Genomic DNA, 25,701 nt, shown 5'->3' on the forward strand with positions numbered 1-25,701 from the left:
GTTATGATGTTGGTAAGTTGTTGTGATGTTGGTAAGTTGTTGTGATGATGGTAATTTGTGATGATGGTAAGTTGTTATGATAATGGTAAGTTGTGATGATGGTAAGTTGATATGATGGTGGTAATTTGTTATGATGATGGTAAGTTGTTATGATGACGGTAAGTTGTTATGATGATGGTAAGTTGTAATGATGATGGTAAGTTGTTATGATGATGGTAAGTTGTTACTTAGTCTAGTTGCTAGACCTTTGTGCTTTCTTCCGATACGATACGACAAGCGACCGAAAGTAGCTTTATCAAGGTCTAGGTAAAGAGTCATCTCCGCATTCCAGGGATATAAATAATGGCCAATCAGAGAACCTCATTGACGACGAGCACAAACAGAGGACAATAGCTAATTTTTTCATGTATATCAGCTTAAGGAGGGGCTTGTAAAAATAATAAGCACCAATGGATCAACCAAAATGTGTGAATGACAACATCTACATACTCATCAAATTAACAACAGTTACAAACACAAACTTTGTCAATCTTGTTTCACATTGATTTTTCAAGTAGGAAGTCATGATAAAATTGTTTAATTTATAAATTAAAAATCCAAAATAAATATTCAATCCACATCCATATGGCCACTTTAAATCTATGCTGCATAATTTTAACTGTTATCGATGCATGTACTAAAAATATGAAACCTTTTCAAATCAATCAAAACACCTATATTTGTGGATTGAATATTTATTTTGGATTTTTAATTTGCACCAATCACCCCAGTTCTCACCCATCTCCATTGGTTACCAGTTCGTCTCAGGATTGACTACAAAATTTTGCTGTTAACTTTCAAGGCCATTCACAACCAGACTCCTGCGTACATCAGTGATCTGCTCCAGCCCTATATTCCAACTCGTACACTCCGTTCATCCACCAAGAAACTTTTAACATCTACAACCTACAAAACCATCACATATGGTGGCCGTGCATTTTCATATGCTGCGCCTAAACTATGGAACGTACTACCACTCGACATCAGAGAATCTCCAAACTTGGAAACTTTCAAAAGAAAACTGAAAACACACTTATTCTCCAAAGCATACAGTGTGGTTTAGCCATTGAGCGTCATAGAGCAAAACAATGATTTGGATTTTGGCGCTATATAAACTTTGCTGATTGATTGATGTATACTACAGTCCATCACTACTATTTTTTCTGTACTTGCTGTTTATGTAGATGGCAGTGGTTATGTTGAAGATGGACGTGAAATATTTGATGAAGATCTTACTGAAGGAAACCAAGCTAAACCAGGTAAGGCAGTGTTACAGTCGTCAACATCAATTTAGTCATTGTACTTAAGATGTAAGCTTAGGAATATATACATGTAGTATCTCAGAGGATATTTGAACCAAAATATCTCATCCCACCACCTAGAAAACAACCTATTACACGTTCATTAAACTTATAGAAACAAAAAACAGATATGAAATCATTGGATTCGCCAAATTTATTTTTAAAAGTAAGAAAAGAAAAGACAAAATAACAGTGTACTATAAACTCCTTTTGTTTTGTTTAGTTTTTAAGTGTTTCGTACAGTGGCTCATATAAAGTTAAATTAATTTATGTTAAGTAACCTTTGTATTTAGTTTGTCAAAACATTTGCTAACTCTTTTAGTTGTTGTAATTGAAACTCATAATATCAGTTTTTATGTCATTCAGTATAATTTTGTGATATTGTCAACTTTATAATTATTACAGGTACAAAAGGTGGGAACAAAGACAAAAGAACAACTAAACCGGTAAGTAAAGATGACTGAGTTGAGAATTGACAAAGATGATACAAATAAAATAGATAGTGTAATCCACAGATAGTAAAGTATATGGCTGTTATTTCTACTTGTAATATACATTGTACATTGCTTCTGTGATTTCCCTGATAAACCATACCGGTTTTCTGTCCAGGATAGAAATATATTCCTCATCAGTTTTTTGTCCTCAACTATTCAGGAACTGAATAGAAATTGGAATCACACTGCAATATAATATATGTACTGGACTAATTTTGACTTGATTTATAAGATACATATATTAATGTTGTTTATGTCAAGTCAAGTTATGGTGGTTGAAATCATTAGAGTGGCTTACTTATAATCTGTGAGTTACTGATTTCATCTCCACCACATGATGTGTTTCTGAACAACTAAGAATAACTAACATTCTTAAGAAAAATTTGAACCACCGTTATGTCCCAGTCAACTCGGCTGTATTAAAGGGGACCTGATAGGACATATATAATGTGAAGTTAATTATAATTGTGACTCAATAATCCCAGCTTTATAAGTGGGTACCTGGTAGGATATAGGTTACTATGTGAAATTACATGTTAATGTGATAATGATACATACTGTACTTTTGTCATACAGAACGTCAAGAAACCTGTGACTGTCAAACACAACATAAAAAGTATGTTTTTAGCCAGTGCTGGCAAATCTAAGAAGTCTGAGAAAGAAGTCAGTCTGGATGATGATGAGTTGCTAGGCGACATCCTCAATGAAATGAAAAATGAGGTATGTATACTTTTACTTTGTTCATTAAGTACATGATTTGTAACTTTAACAAGTGATAATGAAACCGTAACAATGAATGATGAAGATAACACCATTATAGCTATCCATCTTGAATAACTTAGGGGTTCCAACTACTGTATCTACTGTTTCTTCCTTGTAAACTCTTTTCTCTCTGTATGTGTTAGCACGCCCTCAACGGTTACAAGTTGTCAATATACTGCCAACACATGACCAATCATAAAGTTCCTTTAATACTTGTCCGTGTCAACTGTTTTCCAGCATGGCTGCCTCTGAAATTGAAATTAGCTTCTATGAAGCTGAAAGGTGATAAAAATGATACTAACCTAGCTTCAAAAGCATAAATGTGCCAACACCATTGAGGTGATGTTGGACAGGGTTTTTTGTTAGGGGTGGTAAGTAGGTCAAATCATCCTGAGTTCCGCTGTCATTTCACCACAGTTTCCCACCATAGTTATGATACAATGTATTGGAAGCTATGCTAGTTTTACCACATTCACCCTTTCTGTTTCCGGGGTTTCCCAACCTTAGCGTAAACACTGTTGGAACATCACAGAGTTGACAAGATGTGGACGTCTTCATCTTTAAAACTACTAAATACAGCAGGGCATCCAATTTACTGTGAGTTGTCAATTGCAGCCATGTTTTCAATAATAGGCCATAATTGGGTACTGCCTGGAGGGGGTGCTAAGAATAAGTCGCATTAATATCCCAGATAGACACCGATTTCTCACAATGGGATAAACATAAGTTTTATAGTAACGCCATATGGGGCTGATGAATGGTAATACATCACCCAGAGGGGGCTATAAAAATGATGTATGTTGTCAGCCAAAATGGGCGCTGACTGGAGGGGGTACAGAAATGGCTGTGATGTCAGCACAGATGGGCAATACATCACCCAGAGGGGGCTATAAAATTGGTGTATGTTGTCAGAGTAAGTACTACCCAGAAGGAGTTATATAAATAGAATTTATCAAATTGGTTTTAACATGGCACAGAAATAACACAATAGTTGATATTGCTCGTATACAAAATATTAAATAAGGCGAAAAAAGTAATCGTGTTTCAGATAACATGGCTTCAGAAAATATGGTAGGTTGGGATTTGATTTGATTTTATCTTTTTAATTGTTTTTATTTTTGAAAAATATTGCTTTGAGCCAAAAAGAAACGAAATGTCGGTTAGAATACCCCTCCTGAGATAGTTTGATGAAATATGTACAGACATCACTGGGGAAAGAAAACAGATGTACATGAAGGTGAAGAAGACAAAGAATTTCATATCTCCTTGTTTTAAATGTTTAAAAAAATGTTTTAGGTTGGTGGTTTAAGCTAGGATTCGTCAGGTTCTCGGAAACACACATTTTTTTTTAATTTGGCCTCAAGATAACTTACCAAATTATTGTCTTTTTTGACTTCAGCCATCCATACCCAAACCAACTGGTATGAGGAAAAAGTTTAGACCTGGAGGGTAAGTCAACTATTAACAAAAGAACAACACACACCCTGAGAAATTTTTGAAAAATGAACTTTATGAAATGATCAGCCATATATTGTTAAAATGTCATTGCTTGTATCCAAGTGACTCAGTGACAAAACCTTTGGTCATGAGTATTTTCCAGCTGAATGGAGAAAAATAACATGGAATGATATAATTATACCTCCTCAAGCATAACTTTTTTGAAATCAGAAAAAATAATGGTGATTTTGAATCATTTTGACTTTTCGAGCACTGCAGAACGAGTGACAGACATAGATTATCGTGGCATAGAATGAATACTCAGTATATATTCCATATTTTCTGTTCAAAGACAATTACTTGGCTTGTGCATGGTATGATATACTAGTAATTCATTTTAGTTGTACTTCTGTATATAAAATGATCTTACTTGTAAATCTTATTGCCTTCTCTTCCCTGTAGAGTACCATCCCCAATGGGACCACCACCACCATCATCAGGACCAAGGAATCCGTTTGCCAGCCGACCGAGACCTCTACCTGGTAAACCAGTTATACAGTCTCCATCCAGTGTCTTCACTACCAGTTCATCTCAAGATGTACCAGCTGTTAAACCTAAGTCTAGACCAGTTGTCAAGACAGAGTTTGAAGTCAAACCTATCAGGGAAGAACCACCAGCTAAGAGAACGAAACACGAACCTGATATGGTTGCCGTAGAAACAGATGATGTTGAAGGTTTGTTGTACAAGAATTTGTTAATTTTTGCCAAATGCAAATTTTGGAAAAGGCAAATGACATTTTGTACTATTACAAAAAATTATATGAATCTGGGACAGTGCATAATTTTACTTTATAGAGAGCCTCGATTGAAATATGACTGGTAACTCGTGTAGATTTTACCTTCCTACCACCCCTTAACAAAACACTATTCTTTGCAAAACAAAAATAACACGTTCCTTTGTATTATAGTGTGTGCCATTTCTGATCATATATTTAGTGTACAAAGTAAGTATACTTATAACTTTTATGCAAGATTTTTTGAAGAAAAACATTAATTCATCTGTTTTGATGTACATATATTTTGACAGAGATGGAAGACGGCATAGACCTTAGCCAGTATAATGATGATGGAGATGATGATGACTTTGAAGATGAGGGAACTACCGGTAAGATTGAAGTAAAAAAAGAAGATGAAGACACTAAAACACTGAAGACAGACGTCAAGGTGGAAGTCAAGAAACCAATGTAAGTAGTAGATTTCACTTTGTTTGTCAATTTCTATTGTACTGTAATCCTAGATATTTCCCTGACCAGAAAATTTTGCAATTTGACAACCTTCAGATAGTTCAGAGAGACTAATTTTTACTACCGGTAATTACCAAACTAGTACATTGTGTTCATGTACAAGAAGGCATTTTAGTCACTACTTATTTTTACTAATCACCAGACTGGTACATTGTGTTCATGTACAAGAAGATATTTTAGTCACTACTTATTTTTACTAATTGCCAGAATGGTACATTGTGTTCATGTACAAGAAGACATTTTAGTCACTACTTATTTTGCCATGTTTGTTTTCCAACAAAATAAGCAAAAATAAGTCTTGCAAAAATTTCAAGGTTTATAGTGTTTTCCCTGCCCAGTAAATTTCATGAAAAATAAAAAAATTCAAATTTCAAAGATAATGAAAAGAAAACTACTACATATTTTGAATACTCTCAGTTTGACTACATCTATACTGTCAGTAACATTTTGAAAGCAACTATCCCCCAAAAGTGACCAAAACTTGTATTTTTTAATTTTCTTGTAAACCAGTGTCAAAGCTGAAATAAGTTCTGGTAGTGGTTGGGAAACCATACGTGGTCAGGCTCAGAAAGATGAAGCAGTTGATATTGATGTACAGGTGGATTCATCGTCGTTGCCCATGACAACTAATGAAGATGGTGACCAAGTCCTGAGATTCTATTGGCTGGATGCATATGAAGACCAATATAAACAACCTGGTGAGAAAATGATAGATTGTCAAGTCCTGGTAGTGTCAGAGTGGGTAATGTAGTGTTTGATCAAGTTGATCCCATTTTTCTGTACCAATGTGTGAGTTCAATTTTACTTTTGTCAGAATAAAGAGGACATGAGAAGAACAATCCCACAAACCAATGCGCTGAAATGGAATATCTTTCACCCGGGGAAGTTTTGTCTGCGACGTGTGTGACACAACAATTCCCTGAGATATTCCATTTTAGACCTTTGATGTGTGGGATTATTTTTCTCGTGTCTTCATTCTGACAAAATCAAAATTTAACGCATTGGTTCATTATGGGATGATTTGATCCAACAGTTGTTGTTTCCAAACTCTCAGACTGTGAGGATGTGAGAAATTAGATAGTTGGGAAAAACAGTACAAAAACCTGATTAACTAAACCGAGGTGGGAAAGATCAGAACGACATAATGTGAATAACATTCTTGGTAGTAGTAATATCATATTATCTTTCACAATACTAGAGGGTCAAACTAGAATATCTAGGTTGACTTATTCTCATGCATATGCACATGTAAAGTATGCTTGTGTAATGCTTGCAGTGAAAGTTAACTTTTCTCACCCCACAACTTGATAATGTCTTAATTGTTATTCATTCTGCAGGTATTGTTTATTTGTTTGGCAAAGTTTGGATAGATTCAGCCAAGACTCATGTCAGTTGTTGTGTTGCTGTGAAAAACATAGAAAGACGTGTGTATTTACTACCTAGAGAAAAGGTAAGTAAGTTTTGTGTTATAGCGCCCTCTAGCAGGTCTGTGCATGTTGCATGTTGGTGGCGCTGTCACTATGATGGGACAAAACTTAGTACACCTCTCTCTTTTTTAACAGACAACATTCATAGAGCAGAATGTTGTACATTAAAGTTTAAACCTTGATGAAACCTTGTGTTATAGCGCCCTCTACCAGGTCTGTGCACGTGGCACTGTGATTGTTATGGGGCGAACTTCTAACATACAACTTTCATTGGAAAATATGCAAAATATTGAAGGTTTTTTTTTTAAAATGCCGCTAATAATTAATCACACAAAGTATCAAAAAATTGACTTTGTCTTTTATTTTTCAGAAAGTAAATCTGAAGACAAATGAAGAAACTGATGATGATGTCACAATGATGGATGTTTACCAAGAATTCAACGACAGTGTCGCTGAAAAATATAAAATTATGAAGTTTAAGTCTATGGTAGGTAAATAATTTTATCAGACAACCAGTGTGTCCAACCTATGCAATGCTGTAGAATTAACAAATTACAGTTTTGTCCATAATTTTCCATGTAATCGATCATACTCACTGACTTTTTTCTCTCACAGTTATTTGAGTTTTGGTGATGCAGTCAATATTTCTTTGTGATTAAGAATTGTTTGCTTTCTTTTGTTTTGTAAGAAAGTTTATTAAATACAACCCTTAACACTGAAGTAAAGCACTTTCTCTATGTGCTACACTCATTTATAGCATTCACATTACAACCAGTAAAAGTGAAGTAAAGCACTTTCCCTATATGCTGCACTCATTCATAGCATTCATAATACAATGAGTAGCACTGAAGTACAGCACTTTCTCCATGTACCACACTCATTTATAATGTTCATATCAGGTGTAAAAGTATACTCTTTCTCTTGATATATTATAGACTGGTATGTGGCCTTTGTAATGTAGTCAATTTGTAAAAAGTGTTTTCTGCTAACAAACAGCAGACTGGTTACAATGAATTCACAGCAATGATTATATTATTTAGCTATCAATGAGATGTACACAATGTTTTTATGGCAGCTATGTTTACACTAGAGTTATTGACTATTTACTAGTTTAAACTGCTAACATTGTTTACTTACTTTACACTGCTAACATTGTTTACAGATTGATTACATTGGATTATAATATAACCAAATGATGTTTGTTTGTTTGTTTGTTTGTTTGTTTGTTTGTTTGTTTACAGAAAGTAACTCGTGAATATTGTTTTGAGAAAGCTGATGTACCAGCTGAGTCGGAATATCTAGAAATACGCTATGCTGTGAGTACCATCAGTAAAATAAAATGTCTTGTTTTACTTTCCCACACACAGGATTATGTGACCTGTCTCTAAGTAGACATTATTTTCTTCCAGTGAAAATATGAGTGACCTAGGGGGCTTTGTCATTACGAGTAGTGACAAACCTGTAGGTCACAGTATTTCCCGTCTGAATGAAGAAAACTTTGGGGAATAATATAATTATATCTCCTAAAGCATAATTTATGAAAAATTGGGAAAAAATAATAGAAATTTGGAACATTTTGACTTCATATTTTGTGGATCAACGCTCTCTCTGGCAAGAATAAGCTAGTGTCTGGACTGTCGACACCATCGACACTTGTTCACGAACAGAGAATTTCTTTCATGATGGACTTTATTCAAGTAAGGGGCTAAAAACATGCCAATTGTATAGAGAAGCTGGGAAAGGGCTTGTTACCAGGAATCCAATAAAAAGAAGATAGAGAGGAGGAAAAGGAGAGGCAGAGAACATGATTTTTCACTCTCTTTTTTTTTTTTAAATTGACCGACCAACCCATACCTGCCATGAAAACGTAATGAGAAATATTTTCAAAATAGTTTCACTGCTTAGAAGTTGATTAGGTACATGTGCTATGTTTGTCGGCTGATTTAATTCATCACCATGATTTATGTTTTGTCTTTTGTAGGCTGACTTACCTCAGTTACCCTCTGACTTGAAAGGAGAGACATTTAGTCTAGCCTTTGGTACGAATACAACATCTACAGAATTATTATTACTGCATAGAAAGATGAAAGGTCCCAGCTGGTTGGATATCAAAATGCCTCGTAAGTAACTGTTACCATGGATACTTGAGTTCATATCTTTGTCCTATGTACAGCTTTACATAGATTGTCCCTGTAGTATATTGGTTTTTGCTAAGAGAACCCTTGTTAGAGAGGGGGGGGGGGGGGGGGTTATGCATGCATTTGGTGTTTTTGGTAAAGTTCTGAATGCAGGTAACGGACAAGGGAAATCCATTGAAATGCATATAATTTTCTCCATTGAATAAGTCAATTTTGTCTTTTTTTTCAATTTTGAATTTTTTCGATTTTGACTAGAACTTCAAATATAAACCTTGAGAGCTCGGGTCTCTTTTACCTTCCAAGAGATTCTGTTTGTTGAGGGGGAGGGGAGGGTTTTTTGGCCGTGATGAACAAAGTTCATTCATTGAGCTTGTGTGACATTGTGCAGTCATCCCTTACCTAGTCATCAAGAGTGTGTTTCTGTGCCATTACCATTACTTGTTCTACATCAACTTTTCTGTGTTTTTGTGTTTTTAGAGCTTCCCACTCAGCAAGTCAGTTGGTGTAAGATAGAAGCATATATCAACAAACCAGACTTTGTTCACGTTGTCAAAGATAAACAGCCTCCCCCATTGGTTGTCATGACAGTCAATTTCAAGACACTACTAAATACAAAAACACACCAGAATGAGGTAAGAATTGTTTTCATTCAATTTCTGAAACTTTGTAAAAATATGATTGTCATGTGACAACCATGTGATGAATGGATACGTACATCTCATGTATACAGACACTTCGTCAGGTGACAATCATGTGACTCATACTGAATGTCTAAGCCATTCAAGATAGAACTAATACTCGTAAGCTCAGTGACATTTTTTATGTCTTAGGTTTGATTGGCTCATTTAAGTCATGTGATAGGATAGAACTTAAATTGGTAAGATACTGTGCCATCACTAGTATCTGAGGTTTCGTATTGGTTCATGTGATTGTCATGTGACAGTAAAGTAACTTGTATCTTACATTTGATTGGGTCAGTTAAATCATATGATTGTCATGTGACATTTAAGTCATTTGTATCTTACATTTGATTGGGTCAGTTCAATCATGTGATTGTCAAGTGACAGTAAACCCACTACAAATGACATCGATGCATCAAGGGACTCATTTGTCATTAATTTGCATATTTTCAGGTAATAGCAGTAGCAGGATTGGTGCACAATAAATTTTACATCGACAAAGCTCCTCCCAAACCACCATTTCAACAACATTTCTGTGGTAAGTACTTGTTTTTATAGTATGGTAAATCTTTTTATCATGTTCTTGTAACCCTATTGTATAGTGTCACATACTGTAAATCTGCACATTTTCGCCATACTTATTTTTTCTTATTTCGCTTAAAAACTAAAGCACAAATAAAAGTAGTGATTAAAATACCTTCTTATATGTGAACACAATGTACCAGTCTGGTAATTCTACGGTACCTGTAATAGCATTTTACCTCATGCTAGAGAGTCAAAATAGAACAAGAAGGTTGACTTATTTTCACATGTGCCTGTCTGTAGTAATGCATGAGAAGGGTGTGGAGTGGAAGTTATGGTGCTGACCAAAGAATTGAATGTTTGTTATTTTTATGATGCACCTAGGCAGTAATATTCTATTTCAGGTACTTAGAATTGGTGAAAGTTAGTTTTTGAGAACTAGATGAAGGCTGAAAAATCGTAAATTTTCTAGAGGCAACAATATCTTAGTTTACAGTATAACTTACAGACATGATAATTTGACACAAATTTCAGGATGCATAGATTATTATAAAAAACATAATTGTTAATCAAATTATTTCATTTACTGATTTGCATAATTACCATAATTGTAAATCCAGTGATCCAAATTGGTTATTAAATTGATTAGCAATGATAATATTATTAATTTTATTTCAGGAATTAGCAAACCTGGAGATTGTATATTTCCGTATGATTTCAGTGACTCTATCAAAAAACAGGTAAGGAAAGAAATAAGGGAGAGGAGGGGGATTATATAGACAGTGTGTTTCTTATCATATACCCAGTATTGATTCCAATGCAATTCAACGGAGAGTACATGTATCAAACTTGGGCAATAATTTTCCATATCACACTCAAGCACACGTTGCCCAAATATGGCAAGTGTTGTGCTCATCAATATCCGTTCACTCAGTGATTTAGTTTTGTTAATTTCTTCGTTATTTTTTGACGTTTTTGTGAGAAAAAATAATATTTTACTGTCAATGTACGTGGTTATGTGATTCAGGTGATGTTTTCATGCATCAACACAGAGTAAATGATAAAACCTTTAGAGCCCAGATATGGGTGTTGTAGACTTCGGAAGTACAGCTGTCGGGCCCTTCCACCGTACACCGCAGTCCACAAAATCCATATTTGAGCCATAAAGATTAATCTCACACCTTTGCACTATGCAATAAAAATTGAATAACACAGTATTTGAAAATTAAAAATTAAAATTTAGGCATGTAATATAAAGAAGACTGCATGATAAAATATAACCAAGACTTTGTATCTCTTCCTACTTTCTGTTTTACTGTCACCACAGTTTTATTTTCTCTTTTACTATCAAGTGTTATTGTCTGTTTGAGCTATTTTAATATTTCCCTTATACTGAATTGAGTATGTAATCATTTCTTACAGAATGCTAAAGTAGATATTGTAGGAACAGAACGTGGACTTCTTGGATATTTTTTGGCTAAAGTTCATAAAATAGATCCAGATGTTATCGTGGTAAGTCAGAGTTTGCATTTTATATTATTCCCATTATTTTAAAGATGTCTTCCATCAGTAAAAAAATTTCTCTCCAACAATTTCTGTCGTATATTGCCTTATGCTAAAATCTCAACAGCTCAATAGTAGTTGATTTTCCAGTTCCCAAGATGCATTGCACAAGAGGACGTTGCTTATGATGTTACACTTAGTCTTGTTTTGTCTTTATTACGTTTGAAATAACATTTTCATCAGGAAATGATGGAAAGACATGGTGACCTCTTTGATTATGAGTGATTTTATAGAACAAAGACTAAATGCCATCAATGACAGATGGATTTTAGGGGTGAATTCAGGATATGGTCAGGTGACAACCATCCCACTGAGTAGCATGTGTAAACCCCTCTGCGTGTACACAATACATGGCTGTGTACGGAGAGACGTGCAGTACATCTTGGAACCGGCAAACGGGTCTATTATTTGTATAATCTCCTATGTGATGAAACGTCTTCATGTTCACATAAACTTGGCAATTGTCTCCTAGCATAATTGTGTCTCAGAGGTGAAGGAGGAATATTTCATGAAATCTGAAACCAAATTATCAGAGTTTTGGTTTATCTTACAGGGTCATGACATCTATGGCTTTGACCTTGATGTATTGTTACATCGTATCAGTGCTAATAAAATACCACACTGGTCCAGGATTGGACGACTCAAAAGAACAATCATGCCAAAATTATCAGTAAGTAAAAAAAATTATTAAATGTATTCCATCCTAAACTAAATTGCCAATACGCCGACTAGCAGTAAAGCCAGCAAACGGACAGTTTGACAAAACCTGTCGATCTGAACAGACGACATGTTACTTGTAAGTAATAAAAATCCTTGGTTGTGATACAAGAACGTACTATTACTATGTTTTACCATCGACCCTGATGAATGTGTTTAAGGACATCCTAAACGTGTTTTACCCAACTTGTGATTTAATTGCGTACAAACAAATACCTCCTGGTAAGAAAGAGGATTCATTTGTATACTGTTTTGTTTTTGTTTGTTTTTAAAAAAAAAAAGTTTATTTGGGGAATGACAGGTTTGTGTGTCTTCAAATTGTCATTGAAATGTTGTAAGCACTCAGAAGTTTCAGTTAATGGATGTTTAAGGTAACTAGCAAAATCGGATAACATTAGAGTTGCAATCATCTGATACTAGTAATTTTATTTTTACCAAAGTTTAGTAACAGTTACTGCAGTTGTAAATTTAAGCATAGAATCTAATTCCGTGAGTTTGTTTTACTGTTTAAATTAAAATTAGTAAAAATTAATTAATTTGTAAAATGAATTAGTCATGATGTGTTCCCATCAATCTCAACTTTTAACCTTGCCTGTATTATTCAAAGTACTAAATTTCAGTAAATCAAGTACTTAAAATAGTTTAAATATCAAACTGATTTCACACATATGCAGGCTTTTGATTTTAGAATACTACAAATCTAATTTGAGAAAAATGTAAAAATTCAAAAGAATATACACAAAGTAAAAGTGAATTTCAGAACTTGGACATGAATAGAATTCAAGACTACACAAGAAGTTGTATAGAAAAACAGTGCATCTACACCGTGTCATGTGATGCCTATGTCAAAGTTGTTGGCTGATGTGTGAGGGCGCTCTATCGAGTCATACCTTACAGACGAATTCTATTTGCATGTCATTGTTCATTCTTACTAAATTATGTGTTTTGTCATGTTTTACAGTCTGGTGGTAGAGGGGGCTTCGCAGAGAAGAGCGCCGCCAGTGGTCGTCTTGTAGCTGACATCAAAGTATCAGCTAGGGAGTTGATGCGCTGTAAAAGTTATGACCTTACAGAATTGGCCAATCATATACTAAAACATCAAAGGGTTGTCATTCCAATGGAAGAAATCAAAAACATGTTCACGTAAGTTGTTGAAATTTAGTGAAATCTATTTATAATGATTGAAATCAGATGCTTTGTCTAAAACTGTATAGAATGAATCACAAACAATTATCCCTCCCAGAAATTCTACAACATGCTTGGGGGTCATATGAAATATTACTTTGCATTTTGGGTAAAAGTTTGAGTAATTCAAAACTTAGAGTTCCTTGTTGATTTTCCAGATGAGAAGTCAGCTTCAAATCTGAATTCCGTCCATCTTTGTTTTTCAACACATTACTAAAACACAATTTTATAATCTGTTAGGTCACTGTGGCGTATTTTCCCATGATGCAACTTGCCATTTTGTTATAAATCAAAGTTTTGTAAGAAGTAAAAAATGTTGAGAATTAGATTTTGCGTTATGATTTTGTTTTGATATTGGAAAAAAATATATATATTTAAGTTGTTTGTATATCGTCTTTGATTTGGCAGGACATCTCGTCAACTATTGACTTTGGTGGAGTATACCTGTGTTGATGCATCATTGATGTTAAGGATACTGTGTGAACTGAATGTACTACCACTAGCATTACAGATTACATCAATATGTGGTAATCTTATGGTAAGTAGGATTAGTTTTACTCCTTGGCACAATGCCAACTCTGATCTTTGTAGTCTTGTAGTTTCCTATCAAAATCTGATCAGATTTCATTCTATGATCTTAATTTTTGATGAATTTCTATTCTATTTTAGATTAGGACATAATAAATAGTTATTTTTAAGCAATACATCACTTTTTAATGTTTGCATTCCTACTATTTTTAAAGATTTAATGAGTATTACTTTTCCAACAAACTTAAAATGTGTTGCATCAAAGCGCATAGGCATGTAGTGCCCAGTGTGCCCTCTAATGATAGCCAAATTTTTGTTGTTGTGGGTCAAAATGAGAAAAAAACTAGAATTTCTTGCGAGTCACCACATAGTAAGAGATAGGGGAGCACCAAATTTTGGTGCATCACAAGAAATTGTGTGTGTCAGTGGTGCATCAAATTGGCTTAGAGTGCATACTGTAATGTTCATTAAATAAGAATGAGAGATAGTGATACTAAATTTTCCTTTGGTCTTCAGCTTTAAAAAATTTCCAAAAATTTCGGATGGGGCAAATGTAGGACAGTGTCTACCCCATTGAAGATGATACTAGTTAGGGTTTTGCTATGGAGTGTGACTCTTCCTGTCAATAACCTTGACTCCCTAGCTTGAATACAAATGTGTATCTATTGTACAGTCAGTCCACTGTTCTTCACTTTTGCCAACTATGGTGCTGAATGACTGGTCACAACATTTCTAAAACCAGCGGTAGTTGTATACATGGGTTTATAAAATCTCACTTCTCTGTCACCATAATCTTCATGTCACAATTTTGGTGTTTTCCCACCAGGGTCGTACATTGATGGGTGGTCGATCGGAACGAAACGAGTATCTATTACTTCATGCCTTTCATGAAAAGAGTTTCATTGTACCTGACAAGGAGTTTAAGAAGAAACAAACGGCTGCTGCTGAGGTTAGTTATCACCCCTAATTTACCAGAATGTATCAAACCAAGAGTGAGATTACAATTGACTCTACCAATATCAGGATGCTGTGGGTGTTGGGGGGGGGGGGGGGGGGGGGGGGGGGGGGGGATAGAAAGTTATGTTGTGGAATAGTGTGTAAATAGTATACTAAATACAGTAGACTGCTGGTGGTGAATGATGAGGAAAACTGAATTCTGTTTGGTTTCCATGGTTTTTCTATAGGATGATGATGAAGATGGAGAAGAGCATGCAAAACCAAGTAAAAGAGGACGCAGAAAGCCAGCATATACAGGTGGTCTGGTCTTAGACCCAAAAAGAGGTGTGTATTGCAAATGACGACCCCCTCAGATCTAGAGAACGGGTTTTGAATTTTTTTTTTACATTTATGAATAATGACTATATTTGTTCTAGTTGCATCTGACTCCTAGTTTTGCTTATATATAAGTTCCTTTGCACAGCAGGTAATCTATATAGCGCCCTCTGTAGTCGGGAATTTGTAAAACGTTTGTTTTCATTGGCCCTTTAAAAATTACATTGTATTTGTCAATAGAAGAGAAATATTGTATGCAAGTCAGTTCCATCTGAACTCATTTTCCACTTCATTGTTTCCTTTCAGGATTTTATGACAAGTTTATTCTGTTACTGGATTTTAACAGTTTATATCCTTCTATAATACAAGAATATAATATCTGTTTTACAACGATAACAAGAACAGCTCCAGAACAGGAAAAAACGGGGGAAGAGGTAAATGTGAAATAAAATATTAATATTTTACTCCTGTAAATACAAACTTCTGTCTGAGGGCAGTCTTTCAAAATATTAGATTTCAATCATTAAAGGGACACAAGCTGAGTTTGTACGTTTTGGACTAATTTTTGTTGCAGAGTCAAAAGGCACTTGTATTATTCTACGTATTGAAACATACATAACAATCACTTGTAAATGACTGAATTCATACGTGGCAGGGGTGAACAAATCCACTGGTTCTGGGTCCAGGACTAGCGATTTTTGGGGGCGGAATACACAAATTTTACCTTGTCTGGTCCGTTGGACCAGTACCTTACTGTTAATAACTATGTTAAAAAGTCGTCTGAATATACAGATTCATAGGTAAGAATTAATGTTTCACATTAGCGGGACCTGGGACCACTAATTCTTTCAGCAGGACCACTGGATTTTTTAAGGCACTGGTCCGGGGACCACCAGTTCACAAAATGATTTGTTCACCCCTGCGTGGTATCAAAATATGACTCGTGCATGAGCTGATATGTAATTTTTCAAACATATGAAAAGATGTCATGGATACCCTACCATGCAATCAACCATGCCAGAAGACCATTTGTAATGTTTTAGGAGACATACATCGATATTAACAGTGTACTAGGAGAGTTTCATTGAAATTTTATGCAATTATTTTCACTGGAGTAAAAATAAATTATGAACTCAGCTCATGTCACTTTATCTATTGATGTACTGGGTAGTGCAAACTAGGGATGAATAAAATTTTGTCAATTTTTATCTGTTTTTGCTAAAATATTGGAAGTCTTTTTGATGGCAATATGGTTTAAACAAAAATATAGCACCACACCTGCCTGTACTGTGAAATTCCAACCTGAAGCAATAATATGTATTTGAAAATGTAGTTAATATTTATTTTAAAATTATTGACTTTCTGTTATGAATTTGTGCTGTATTGTCTTTTTTCAAAGTTGCGGCTACAGTTAGAAATTTCAAGTTTGCAGTCCTTCATTTTCAAAAACATTTCTTTGAAAGTAGAAATTTATCCCCAAAAAGTGTTTAAAAACACCCTGAAATAATGTTATATCTTTAACTTCATCAACCATCACTTTTCTAAATATTTTCTTTTCCATGAATCTTTGTACACTAGGGGGACGAGGAAATGATACCGGAAGTACCAGACTCCGGACTAGAACCCGGAATTCTGCCAACGGAAATCAGGAAACTGGTAGAACGAAGACGACAAGTTAAACAGTTAATGAAACAAGCTGACATTAATTCTGATGTCTTACTACAGGTAAGGAATAAACTCTAAGGAACTATACATTTCTGTGACAAGTAAACCCATTCATTGTTGAATTAGAAAGTGTTGGATATTTTTTACTGAGAGTTTCCATATATCTTGGAATTTGCACATAGAAGATGTATATTGACAAATACAGAGTGTCAAGGCACATAAATTAGACTAAATGTGATGTCATCACCAGATGTATCCTATAAACCCTTGTTAGAAATGTTCAGTGGAAATGATAGTGCATTTTTGACGTCATTGCAGGTAAAGTATTGATGTAGGCACTATGCAGTGTTCTTGTATGCCTTTAGATTGTACATATTTTGAGGTCATATCTGATAAAATAATATTCTGATCAATTTGACCCAAGTATTGTGATTCTATTTTTCAGTATGACATACGTCAGAAAGCCTTGAAACTAACGGCTAACAGTATGTATGGATGTCTAGGGTTTACGTTTTCAAGATTTTATGCAAAACCCCTTGCTGCCTTGGTAACCAGCAAAGGAAGAGAGGTAGGTGTTGTATTCTACTACTTGACTTTGTTGATCCAAATCATATTCTAAAATTGAGATACAGTGGCCATTTTTATCATATACCCAGTATCGATTTTTCAATGAAATTCAATAGAACCTGGGCACATCGAACCTGGGCAATAATTTTCCATATCACACCCTGGCACACTTTGCCCAAATATAGCAAGTTTCATGGTCATCGATGTCTGTTCACTCAGTGATTTGGATGTGTTAATTTCGTCACTATTTTGACATTTCTGTGAATAAAATAATATTTCAGTTTCAATTTATGTGATTATGTGATTCAAATGATGTTTCCGTTCCACTACATGGGGTATAGTGAAACCTGCTTACAGGCCCGCCTAAAGTCAGACCCTTCCGCCGTACAACCTCAGTCTGCAAAACCCATAAAGATCAGTAAAACACTCGCGTACGGTGTCCGAGTACAGAAGGAAACCAGAATATCTGGAGAAATCCTTCATTATTCAGTAAAGTCAGACTGAGTATCACCCTTCTTACAAACAGCTGTGGTTACTTAATTAATACACGTGTGTATTTCAGTAGTTTGAATAAAATCAAGTCTATTTCAATATATAAGGGATATTAGTATCATGAAATGAACATTATGTGTATATTTCAGTAATTTCAATGAAATAGAGTCAAATATATGGTGAATATTGGTATCATTTGAAATGAACATTATGTGTATATTTCCGTACTTTGGATGAAATAGAGTCAAGTATATAAATTATATACTTCAAGATATTGATGTTTTGAAATTATGTGTACATTTCAGTCATTTCAATCCAATTTTATTGACTGCCTTTATAATGTTTACATCTGTATCGCTATGCCTTGAGGCTAGAGTTTTTTGTCAGCTGGGTCATTGATACATTTAATTTTTTTGTTATTAACACCATACTTCATATCACATTAAAAATCGTTATTCTTAAGGAGGCATTTCCTTTTCCAATGATTATTCTGAATCTAATCAATTTCTACTTTCCTGCCTCTGTTCTTTTCATTTCAATTCTGTTTGTAGCAGGATCAATTAAATTAACACTTCTTGGAAAAAATTTTTTTTTGATACATTTCATTCTTAGAAATCAATTGTTATTGTCACCACGGTAACCCAGACATTGATTAGTCCACCTGTTAATATTCCATGGAAAGTAATTATATTGATAGCTGGTAGTAATGGAAATCCTAACTGTTAACCTCATACATTCCCTCATTTGCATAACAATAGGGAAATTGATTGATTAAAAAATTACATAAAAGGCGTAACAAGTGTTACATTTCTAATTTGAATAACAAAAGTGTGAAATTAACTGATGAAAATTGCATACAAGCGTAACAAGTGTGCAAATAGCAGTTGGGTTTCTTGGAAGTGCGCCCTCATGAGTTCAAAATAATTACTAACAATTTGAAGCGACACCAAAGACGAATTGCTGTAAAAACTTTTTTGATCACAGATGGTAAACATTTTATTAAATTTTAGAACAAAGAACCAAGCAATTATTACGTTTGTTCCAGTGATTATTTGCATCAGTGCATACGCAGTTGTATGGTATTTATTCAGCCGTGCAATTGTGAAAACATTGTAATACTTGAATGCTAATTAGCACAGACAAATGTTCCTTATCACATGAATGCACAGTTCCATTTTTTACCAAATTTTGCTAATTGAGATAACATATATGTAATAATAATAATAAGAGATATACGTACATAGTACGAATTAATGTCCATAACTCGCTATTTACCGAAATCCGTTCGGGCATTCAGGCATGTTATTTTATTTCACATGTGCGTGCGGTCTTTTCTGCTACTTCTGCCAAGAACACTGTGGTTAGTTGTACTTGTAGAAAACACTGCCAGCATTCATGTGAAACCCCCAACTGGCACCCGTGGGGTGTAATTAGGTGTTACACAATTTTGAGGTTTTCACACTCGCGGAAAACAGTGAATGTATGGTGTAGTAGATACATGCCCAGTATATACGACATTGTAACAAAGAACAAAAGTTGATGAATGTCTTCAAAATATTATTTTAGAGTTCATTTTCAACTTTATTTTCATCATCAAAAAGTTCTGTCATTCACTCTTAGTACAAATGTTACAATGATGGCAAGTCGGCTATCAGGAAGATAACTGACATTAAACTAAAACTATTGTTGTAACATGTTGATATAACTATAAGCTAGCAACAGACATTTGTGTAATTGCACGCATAGTAAGGTGGCATCTCTGATAGCAAGTTTCTTCACTGACTATGGTTTCTCTCAGATGGCAGCACATTCAACCTCATTCAGTTTTTACACCAAGTCACATGCGGTGTTTTCAGTGTTTTGTAGATTTCCTTGTTCTTCCAGCGTACATTTCCTGGGACTTCTATCGTTTACACTACCTTGATTCCAGGGTGATTACGGTATATCCACATAACCATGGCAACACTATCACCCACTTGTGTAATCTACCACATACAACAACCATAGTTTTAGTCTGTGGCTAGCTAAGTGGATATATCACTAAATTGTGTGGTGTACTTGGGTTTTCAAATGAGTGCTTGCAAGTTGTGTCTATCTAAGTTTGTCGATAGTTAGCTTTCCATAGTTGTATCATTTACATTCAGGAAAGAGACTTGTAAAGTATTCATTGTCATTGCATTATTGGGACTCCTTCCTAGCATAGTAACCATGACAACGTGAAACACTTTATTTTTTCAGATTTTGATGCAGACGAAGGACTTAGTTCAGAAGGTATGCCTCCCTAAGTTGTTCATTTTAGTAATTTATATGTATGACTCCCTAAATCTTTCATTTTTAGCAACTTTTATATGCCTTCCCAAGTCTCATTGGTAGCAACTGGTGTGTATGCCCCCTAAGTCTGTCATTTTTAGCAACTTGTGTGTATGCCTCCCAAAGTTATTAATGTAAAACCTGTGATGTAATACTATAACGTTAAAGGCCAGAGTTTCAATCCCAAGTTTTCACTTTTATATTATCTTATCAATGGAGCCATAAGGGTTATATATAATCATTGTTTTGCTCAGGATTAACTTTTTCTAGATCTGTGACAGAATTTTTTTCACGCCTAAATTTTAATCCGGATCTAAAGTGCATCTTTAAAACTATCTTTTATGTGACACTAGGCAAATTATCACGATGAAATTCTAAAAAAAATACCTGGAAATAGTACAAAAAATATTTTTATGCATAATTGTGCCAGCTTGTGGGAGCCGGCATATGTTGGTTTTTTTTTTTTTTTACTTTATTTTCATATTTTATTTGTATCAAAACATATTTCATGTATTTTTATCCCAATGCACAAAACAAAACATTTTTTTGGATGCATTGCCGTTCATAAATAAAATGAAAATTTTTTAAAAATCTATGCGATGCCAGCTAATAATGGAGACCAACTCAAAAACAATTCTGTTAAAATGTTGCGAAAAAGATGAAGCACGCCAGAATAAATGGTTTCTTTCAAAGAAGTAACTTTTACAATGTTCATAATAATTATATCGTGTCTTTCAGATGAACCTTGATGTAATTTATGGTGACACGGACTCCATTATGATAAATACCAACACTACGGATCTAGACCAGGTCTATAAAGTTGGAAACAAGGTAGGTATATGGGGGCAAAACCCCTCCCATCCCCTCCCCTCACTTTACCCCAACACTACGGATCTAGACCAGGTTTATAAAGTTGGAAACAAGGTAGGTATATGGGGGCAAAACCCCTCCCATCCCCTCCCCTCACTTTACCCCAACACTACGGATCTAGACCAGGTTTATAAAGTTGGAAACAAGGTACGTATATGAAGACAAAACCCCTCCCATCCCCCCATCCCCCCTCCCCTCTCACTTTACCCCAACACTACGGATCTAGACCAGGTCTACAAAGTTGGAAACAAGGTATATAAATGAAGGGTGTAGTTCAGATTGTATCAAACCCCTCCCATTCCCCTTCCCTCAATTTACCCCAACAGTACATATCTAGACCCCCCTCTACTGAGCTACAGTGAACCACTTGATCAGGCTTTATCTGTTAGTCTGCTAAGCATAGATTGTTCGTGTTTACAAAAAATATCATTAAAGTCGGAAGAAAGGAAAATTATTGACTTAATATGTTGATCAGCTTGGTAGATCAAATGACTTCAACATACAGGTTATAATGAACTTGCACTTCAGTTTAATCAAAGTATTTTACCAGTTGAACCTTGGTTGATGGTCAACATTGACCAAGACAGATCAAAAGCTCAATTGCTAAAATACTTTGAACTGCTTGTACGTAATAACCTGTGTACGGTAAGTCAAATAACAACAACAACAACAACAACAACCCCCACCCCCCACCCCCCCCACACACACACACACTCACACCCTGCCCTCTCTTCATATATGTACAAATCGAGTTGAAATCACTCTACCGCAAATTTAGAGAACAGACGACCCCTCTTTGTTTTACTCCAGACAAACCATATGCTTTGATATTTTCACAGGTGAAAAGTGAAGTTAATAAACTTTATCGATTACTGGAGATCGATATTGATGGCGTCTTTAAATCTATGTTGCTGCTCAAGAAAAAGAAGTAAGTCCGTGTAAAATTATGTTAAAAACTATGAATATTCATGACTCCTTAGTGCTTATTTCCTCAGTGTAAAATATCTCTAACGAGTATTCAAGTGCTACCCATGATGCAATATCACATAGCAAAGATACCCTATAAATGTACAAGATCAACTTGATGTTTCTCTGAATTCACAAGTAATTGTAAATGATATAAAATCATGAAATGAATGTCCAAAGTTTATGAAAATGTCTCTATTTCCTGGAGTATGTTCTTCATTAAATAAAAAGGTAGACTGTTTTTAATCATTATTTTGGCTAATGCAAAATCTAAATAAAACTGCCCTGAAAATTTAAATAAAGAGCTTTATTGACCGTGAAATATGATTGTTTCCATAGATACGCTGCATTGGCCATCAAAAAGGAGGCTGATGGTACACTATCAACAACACAAGAACTGAAAGGTTTGGATATCGTACGGAGGGATTGGTCTGATCTAGCAAAAGAAGCTGGCAAGTAAGTAGGAGAGATGAAAATTGGTTGTATGTACTGCAAGTGTACACATACATTCATACACACACACACACACACACACAAACACACACACACACACACACACACACAGTCAGACAAACATGCACAGACACACTCACATTCATGTCACACACAGACACACTTATACATACATGTGCACGCATGCACAGAGACACACATTCATGTGTCACACACAAACATGCACAAACAGTCGCATTCATGTCAAACACACACTTTCATGGACAGGCACATACATGAACACACATGAATCCACAAACGCTCAGACACACACACAATATACAAACTTACCAATCACACCAAAATATCAAATTATGCATGAAACTCAACTTTCCATGGTACAATATTTATATTAAATTAGCTTTGAAACTACAGCATTATCATCTTCTTTATGTTAGATCAGCTGTGATTGGTTAGATTCTTTGTTTGCAGCTTTCTGATTGGTCAAATTCTTCTTTTGTTTGCAGCTATGTGATTGGTCAGATTCTGTCAGCTGAGTCTAGAGAAATTATTGTAGAGAATATCCACTCAAAGTTGATAGAAGTTGGTGAGAAAGTATCCAGTAATCAGATACCCAGACAGCTGTATGAAATTAATAAGGTCAGATATTTCTTGCATATTTTGTGCTGTTTGTACACTTTGTGGTTAAATGTGGTCGATTTCTTTCAAATCTTGGCAAAAGGTGATACAGAACAAGGGACACTCACAAACACATTCATCATGTTGTTTCTCAGATCACTTCATACTGAATGATGGCCATATTTTGTGTGAAAAGCCATTATTTGTACGTACAAGAAAAAAAAGACATGGGAACTTAGGCCATTGCAGACTGCAAACTGGAAATTGAGAATACAGCACCCTCGCTTAAATTGGGGGTATCGTCACCTCATAGTAACATTTCCCAAGAGCTTTGTACCTTGTATTCTGTAGAAGTGTAAATCAGGGATGTTTTTCATATTGTTCAGACATTGAGGAAAGTAGCAGTGCTCTATGATTAACTGAGTAACCTATACCATGTATACCCCCAAGGTACACACAGACAGGAAGTAGAGTGCCACCATGGCAAATTTTGGAAAGGCGTATTAATTATTACAAATATCTTTATATTTGTCAGAAATTTCCTTCTGAGTAAAAATTGAACAAAAAATCTGTTTCATCTATTCACAGAAGTAAAGTATTTGAGGGGTGCTATGTCTTTTATGAAGCCTTGTTTACTGTGTTTTGCTTCTATTTTGACTTAACGTTATCAGTGCTGTTGTTCACAGGATCCAGAAAAATAATTTGACGCTCACAACTTATGTCCTCATACTCTCCTTATTTGGGCACATAATGGTCTGTTGTTGCCATGACAATCTCATTCAGAGCATAAACATTTTGCTGTTGGTAACGACCTATGTTGTATCACATTCACAATTTGTGTCAAGGCTCCTTTTGCGTAAAATATATTTCACAACTGTGTCTTTGTGTACAGGCTCTGACCAAGTCACCCCAGGACTACCCAGATAAGAAAAGTTTACCCCATGTACACGTTGCACTCTGGTTAAACTCACATAAAGGCAAGAAGGTTGGAGCAGGAGACACTGTGTCATATATAATCTGTGAGGTAAAGTATGAATAGTAATTTCTTTCTTTTATACAACTTGTATATGATGAAATACTTGTGGTTTTGTTTGTTTTGTCGGTCTCTCTTTTCTTCAAATAATTTTCCCAAGTTTTTAGCGTAGCTTTTATAAAGTCTTTGAGGCCAAAATACAAGCAAAACAGATAACTTATGTTCAGCTCCCTTTTTGTTGTACCTGAGGGGGTTATTACAATTGATTTCATTCATGTGTCACTGTACAGCCATATCTGTGACATGTCATTGGGCGATTTCTTTCAAACCTGACGCAAAGGTGACTAACCTATATAGGAAATGTACTTTTCAACAACATTAGATACTCCTTGATAAACTATTGTTCCCTTTCTGAAATTGATTATTAACCTTGTAGTGGAGTTTTTTAGCTGATGAGTACAAATATAAAGATTTAAAGTTTTGTGAAATGTGAGTAAAATATAGGTGGACACAAGATTGAAAACCACAATATTTGAAGGTTGTTAGTAAGTACTGGTCGGTTTGTTAACAGTAAAAGTTTACAAGTTGAAACATTTTCTCTATATGCTATCAATCTCAATGATGTAGTATGTATATATATTCTGATTAAAAAGGGTACTTGTTTCACAGCAAAAACTTTGGGGTGGGGGTGGGGGGTACAGGTGAGAGCTGTGAACTGTCTGTGAGCTATTAAAGTCCTATCGATGGCAGCCAAATTAATGGCGTACAGGATTAATTTGTAAGGCGCCAATGTATTGTATGTAACTTTACTGATGTACATCATTGAAGTCTCCAGACATCTGTTTAAGGGCTATCTATCCAGGACATTCATTTGATCCAGGGAGTGTGAAAATTCTGGATCATGAATCAAACTGGTTTAGGAGGGGGAATGAAGGGGGATGTTAATAAAGAAATGTATATCCGGACTTTATAACCCTCAATGAACCTTGATGATGGGGGACGTTATCAGTTTCCCAAATATGGGATGACTGTCTGAAGTCATGCATGTATCTGGACCAGAAAAACTCCTGGATACGGGATGAAAGCTGTGGTGAGCTACTACTAGTCTTTCTTATTGCAAAAAGTTAAATTGATGGAATATATTTATGTTGTTTTCAGGATGGGTCCAACCTGCCAGCCAGTCAACGTGCCTACCACCCTGATGAAGTAGACAAGAGATCAGATCTCAAAATAGATACTAAGTATTACTTAGCCCAACAAATCCATCCTGTCGTATCTAGACTATGTGATCCTATTGATGGTACAGATGCTGCACACATAGCAGAGTGTCTAGGTTAGTCTCTGTCTCTGTCTCCATCTGTGTGTGTGTGTGTCTCTCTCTCCCTCACTCTCCGTCCATCTCTCTCTCTCTCTCTCTC

At 35.2% G+C, this 25,701-nt stretch overlaps 1 protein-coding gene across 1 annotated transcript in view; it reads left to right on the forward strand.

Annotated features, from left to right (window-relative positions):
- Positions 1 to 25,701, forward strand: part of LOC144441896 (DNA polymerase alpha catalytic subunit-like) — a 38,135-nt gene that overhangs the window by 2,814 nt on the left and 9,620 nt on the right. Inside the window, exons 4-33 of the mRNA XM_078131149.1 lie at positions 1,224 to 1,298; positions 1,746 to 1,786; positions 2,411 to 2,554; positions 3,996 to 4,045; positions 4,496 to 4,767; positions 5,121 to 5,277; positions 5,848 to 6,035; positions 6,675 to 6,787; positions 7,135 to 7,251; positions 8,006 to 8,080; positions 8,746 to 8,884; positions 9,380 to 9,534; positions 10,036 to 10,120; positions 10,783 to 10,844; positions 11,527 to 11,616; positions 12,221 to 12,337; positions 13,346 to 13,527; positions 13,978 to 14,107; positions 14,924 to 15,046; positions 15,282 to 15,378; positions 15,676 to 15,803; positions 16,948 to 17,094; positions 17,480 to 17,602; positions 20,332 to 20,364; positions 21,142 to 21,234; positions 22,113 to 22,201; positions 22,579 to 22,695; positions 23,199 to 23,331; positions 24,203 to 24,334; positions 25,442 to 25,616. Of these exons, the coding sequence (XP_077987275.1) occupies positions 1,224 to 1,298; positions 1,746 to 1,786; positions 2,411 to 2,554; positions 3,996 to 4,045; positions 4,496 to 4,767; positions 5,121 to 5,277; positions 5,848 to 6,035; positions 6,675 to 6,787; positions 7,135 to 7,251; positions 8,006 to 8,080; positions 8,746 to 8,884; positions 9,380 to 9,534; positions 10,036 to 10,120; positions 10,783 to 10,844; positions 11,527 to 11,616; positions 12,221 to 12,337; positions 13,346 to 13,527; positions 13,978 to 14,107; positions 14,924 to 15,046; positions 15,282 to 15,378; positions 15,676 to 15,803; positions 16,948 to 17,094; positions 17,480 to 17,602; positions 20,332 to 20,364; positions 21,142 to 21,234; positions 22,113 to 22,201; positions 22,579 to 22,695; positions 23,199 to 23,331; positions 24,203 to 24,334; positions 25,442 to 25,616 (3,582 nt within the window). The remainder of the gene's footprint in view (positions 1 to 1,223; positions 1,299 to 1,745; positions 1,787 to 2,410; positions 2,555 to 3,995; positions 4,046 to 4,495; positions 4,768 to 5,120; positions 5,278 to 5,847; positions 6,036 to 6,674; positions 6,788 to 7,134; positions 7,252 to 8,005; positions 8,081 to 8,745; positions 8,885 to 9,379; positions 9,535 to 10,035; positions 10,121 to 10,782; positions 10,845 to 11,526; positions 11,617 to 12,220; positions 12,338 to 13,345; positions 13,528 to 13,977; positions 14,108 to 14,923; positions 15,047 to 15,281; positions 15,379 to 15,675; positions 15,804 to 16,947; positions 17,095 to 17,479; positions 17,603 to 20,331; positions 20,365 to 21,141; positions 21,235 to 22,112; positions 22,202 to 22,578; positions 22,696 to 23,198; positions 23,332 to 24,202; positions 24,335 to 25,441; positions 25,617 to 25,701) is intronic.

This window comes from Glandiceps talaboti, chromosome 11 (assembly GCF_964340395.1).
Source record: "Glandiceps talaboti chromosome 11, keGlaTala1.1, whole genome shotgun sequence".
In the NCBI taxonomy this organism is placed as follows: domain Eukaryota; kingdom Metazoa; phylum Hemichordata; class Enteropneusta; family Spengelidae; genus Glandiceps; species Glandiceps talaboti.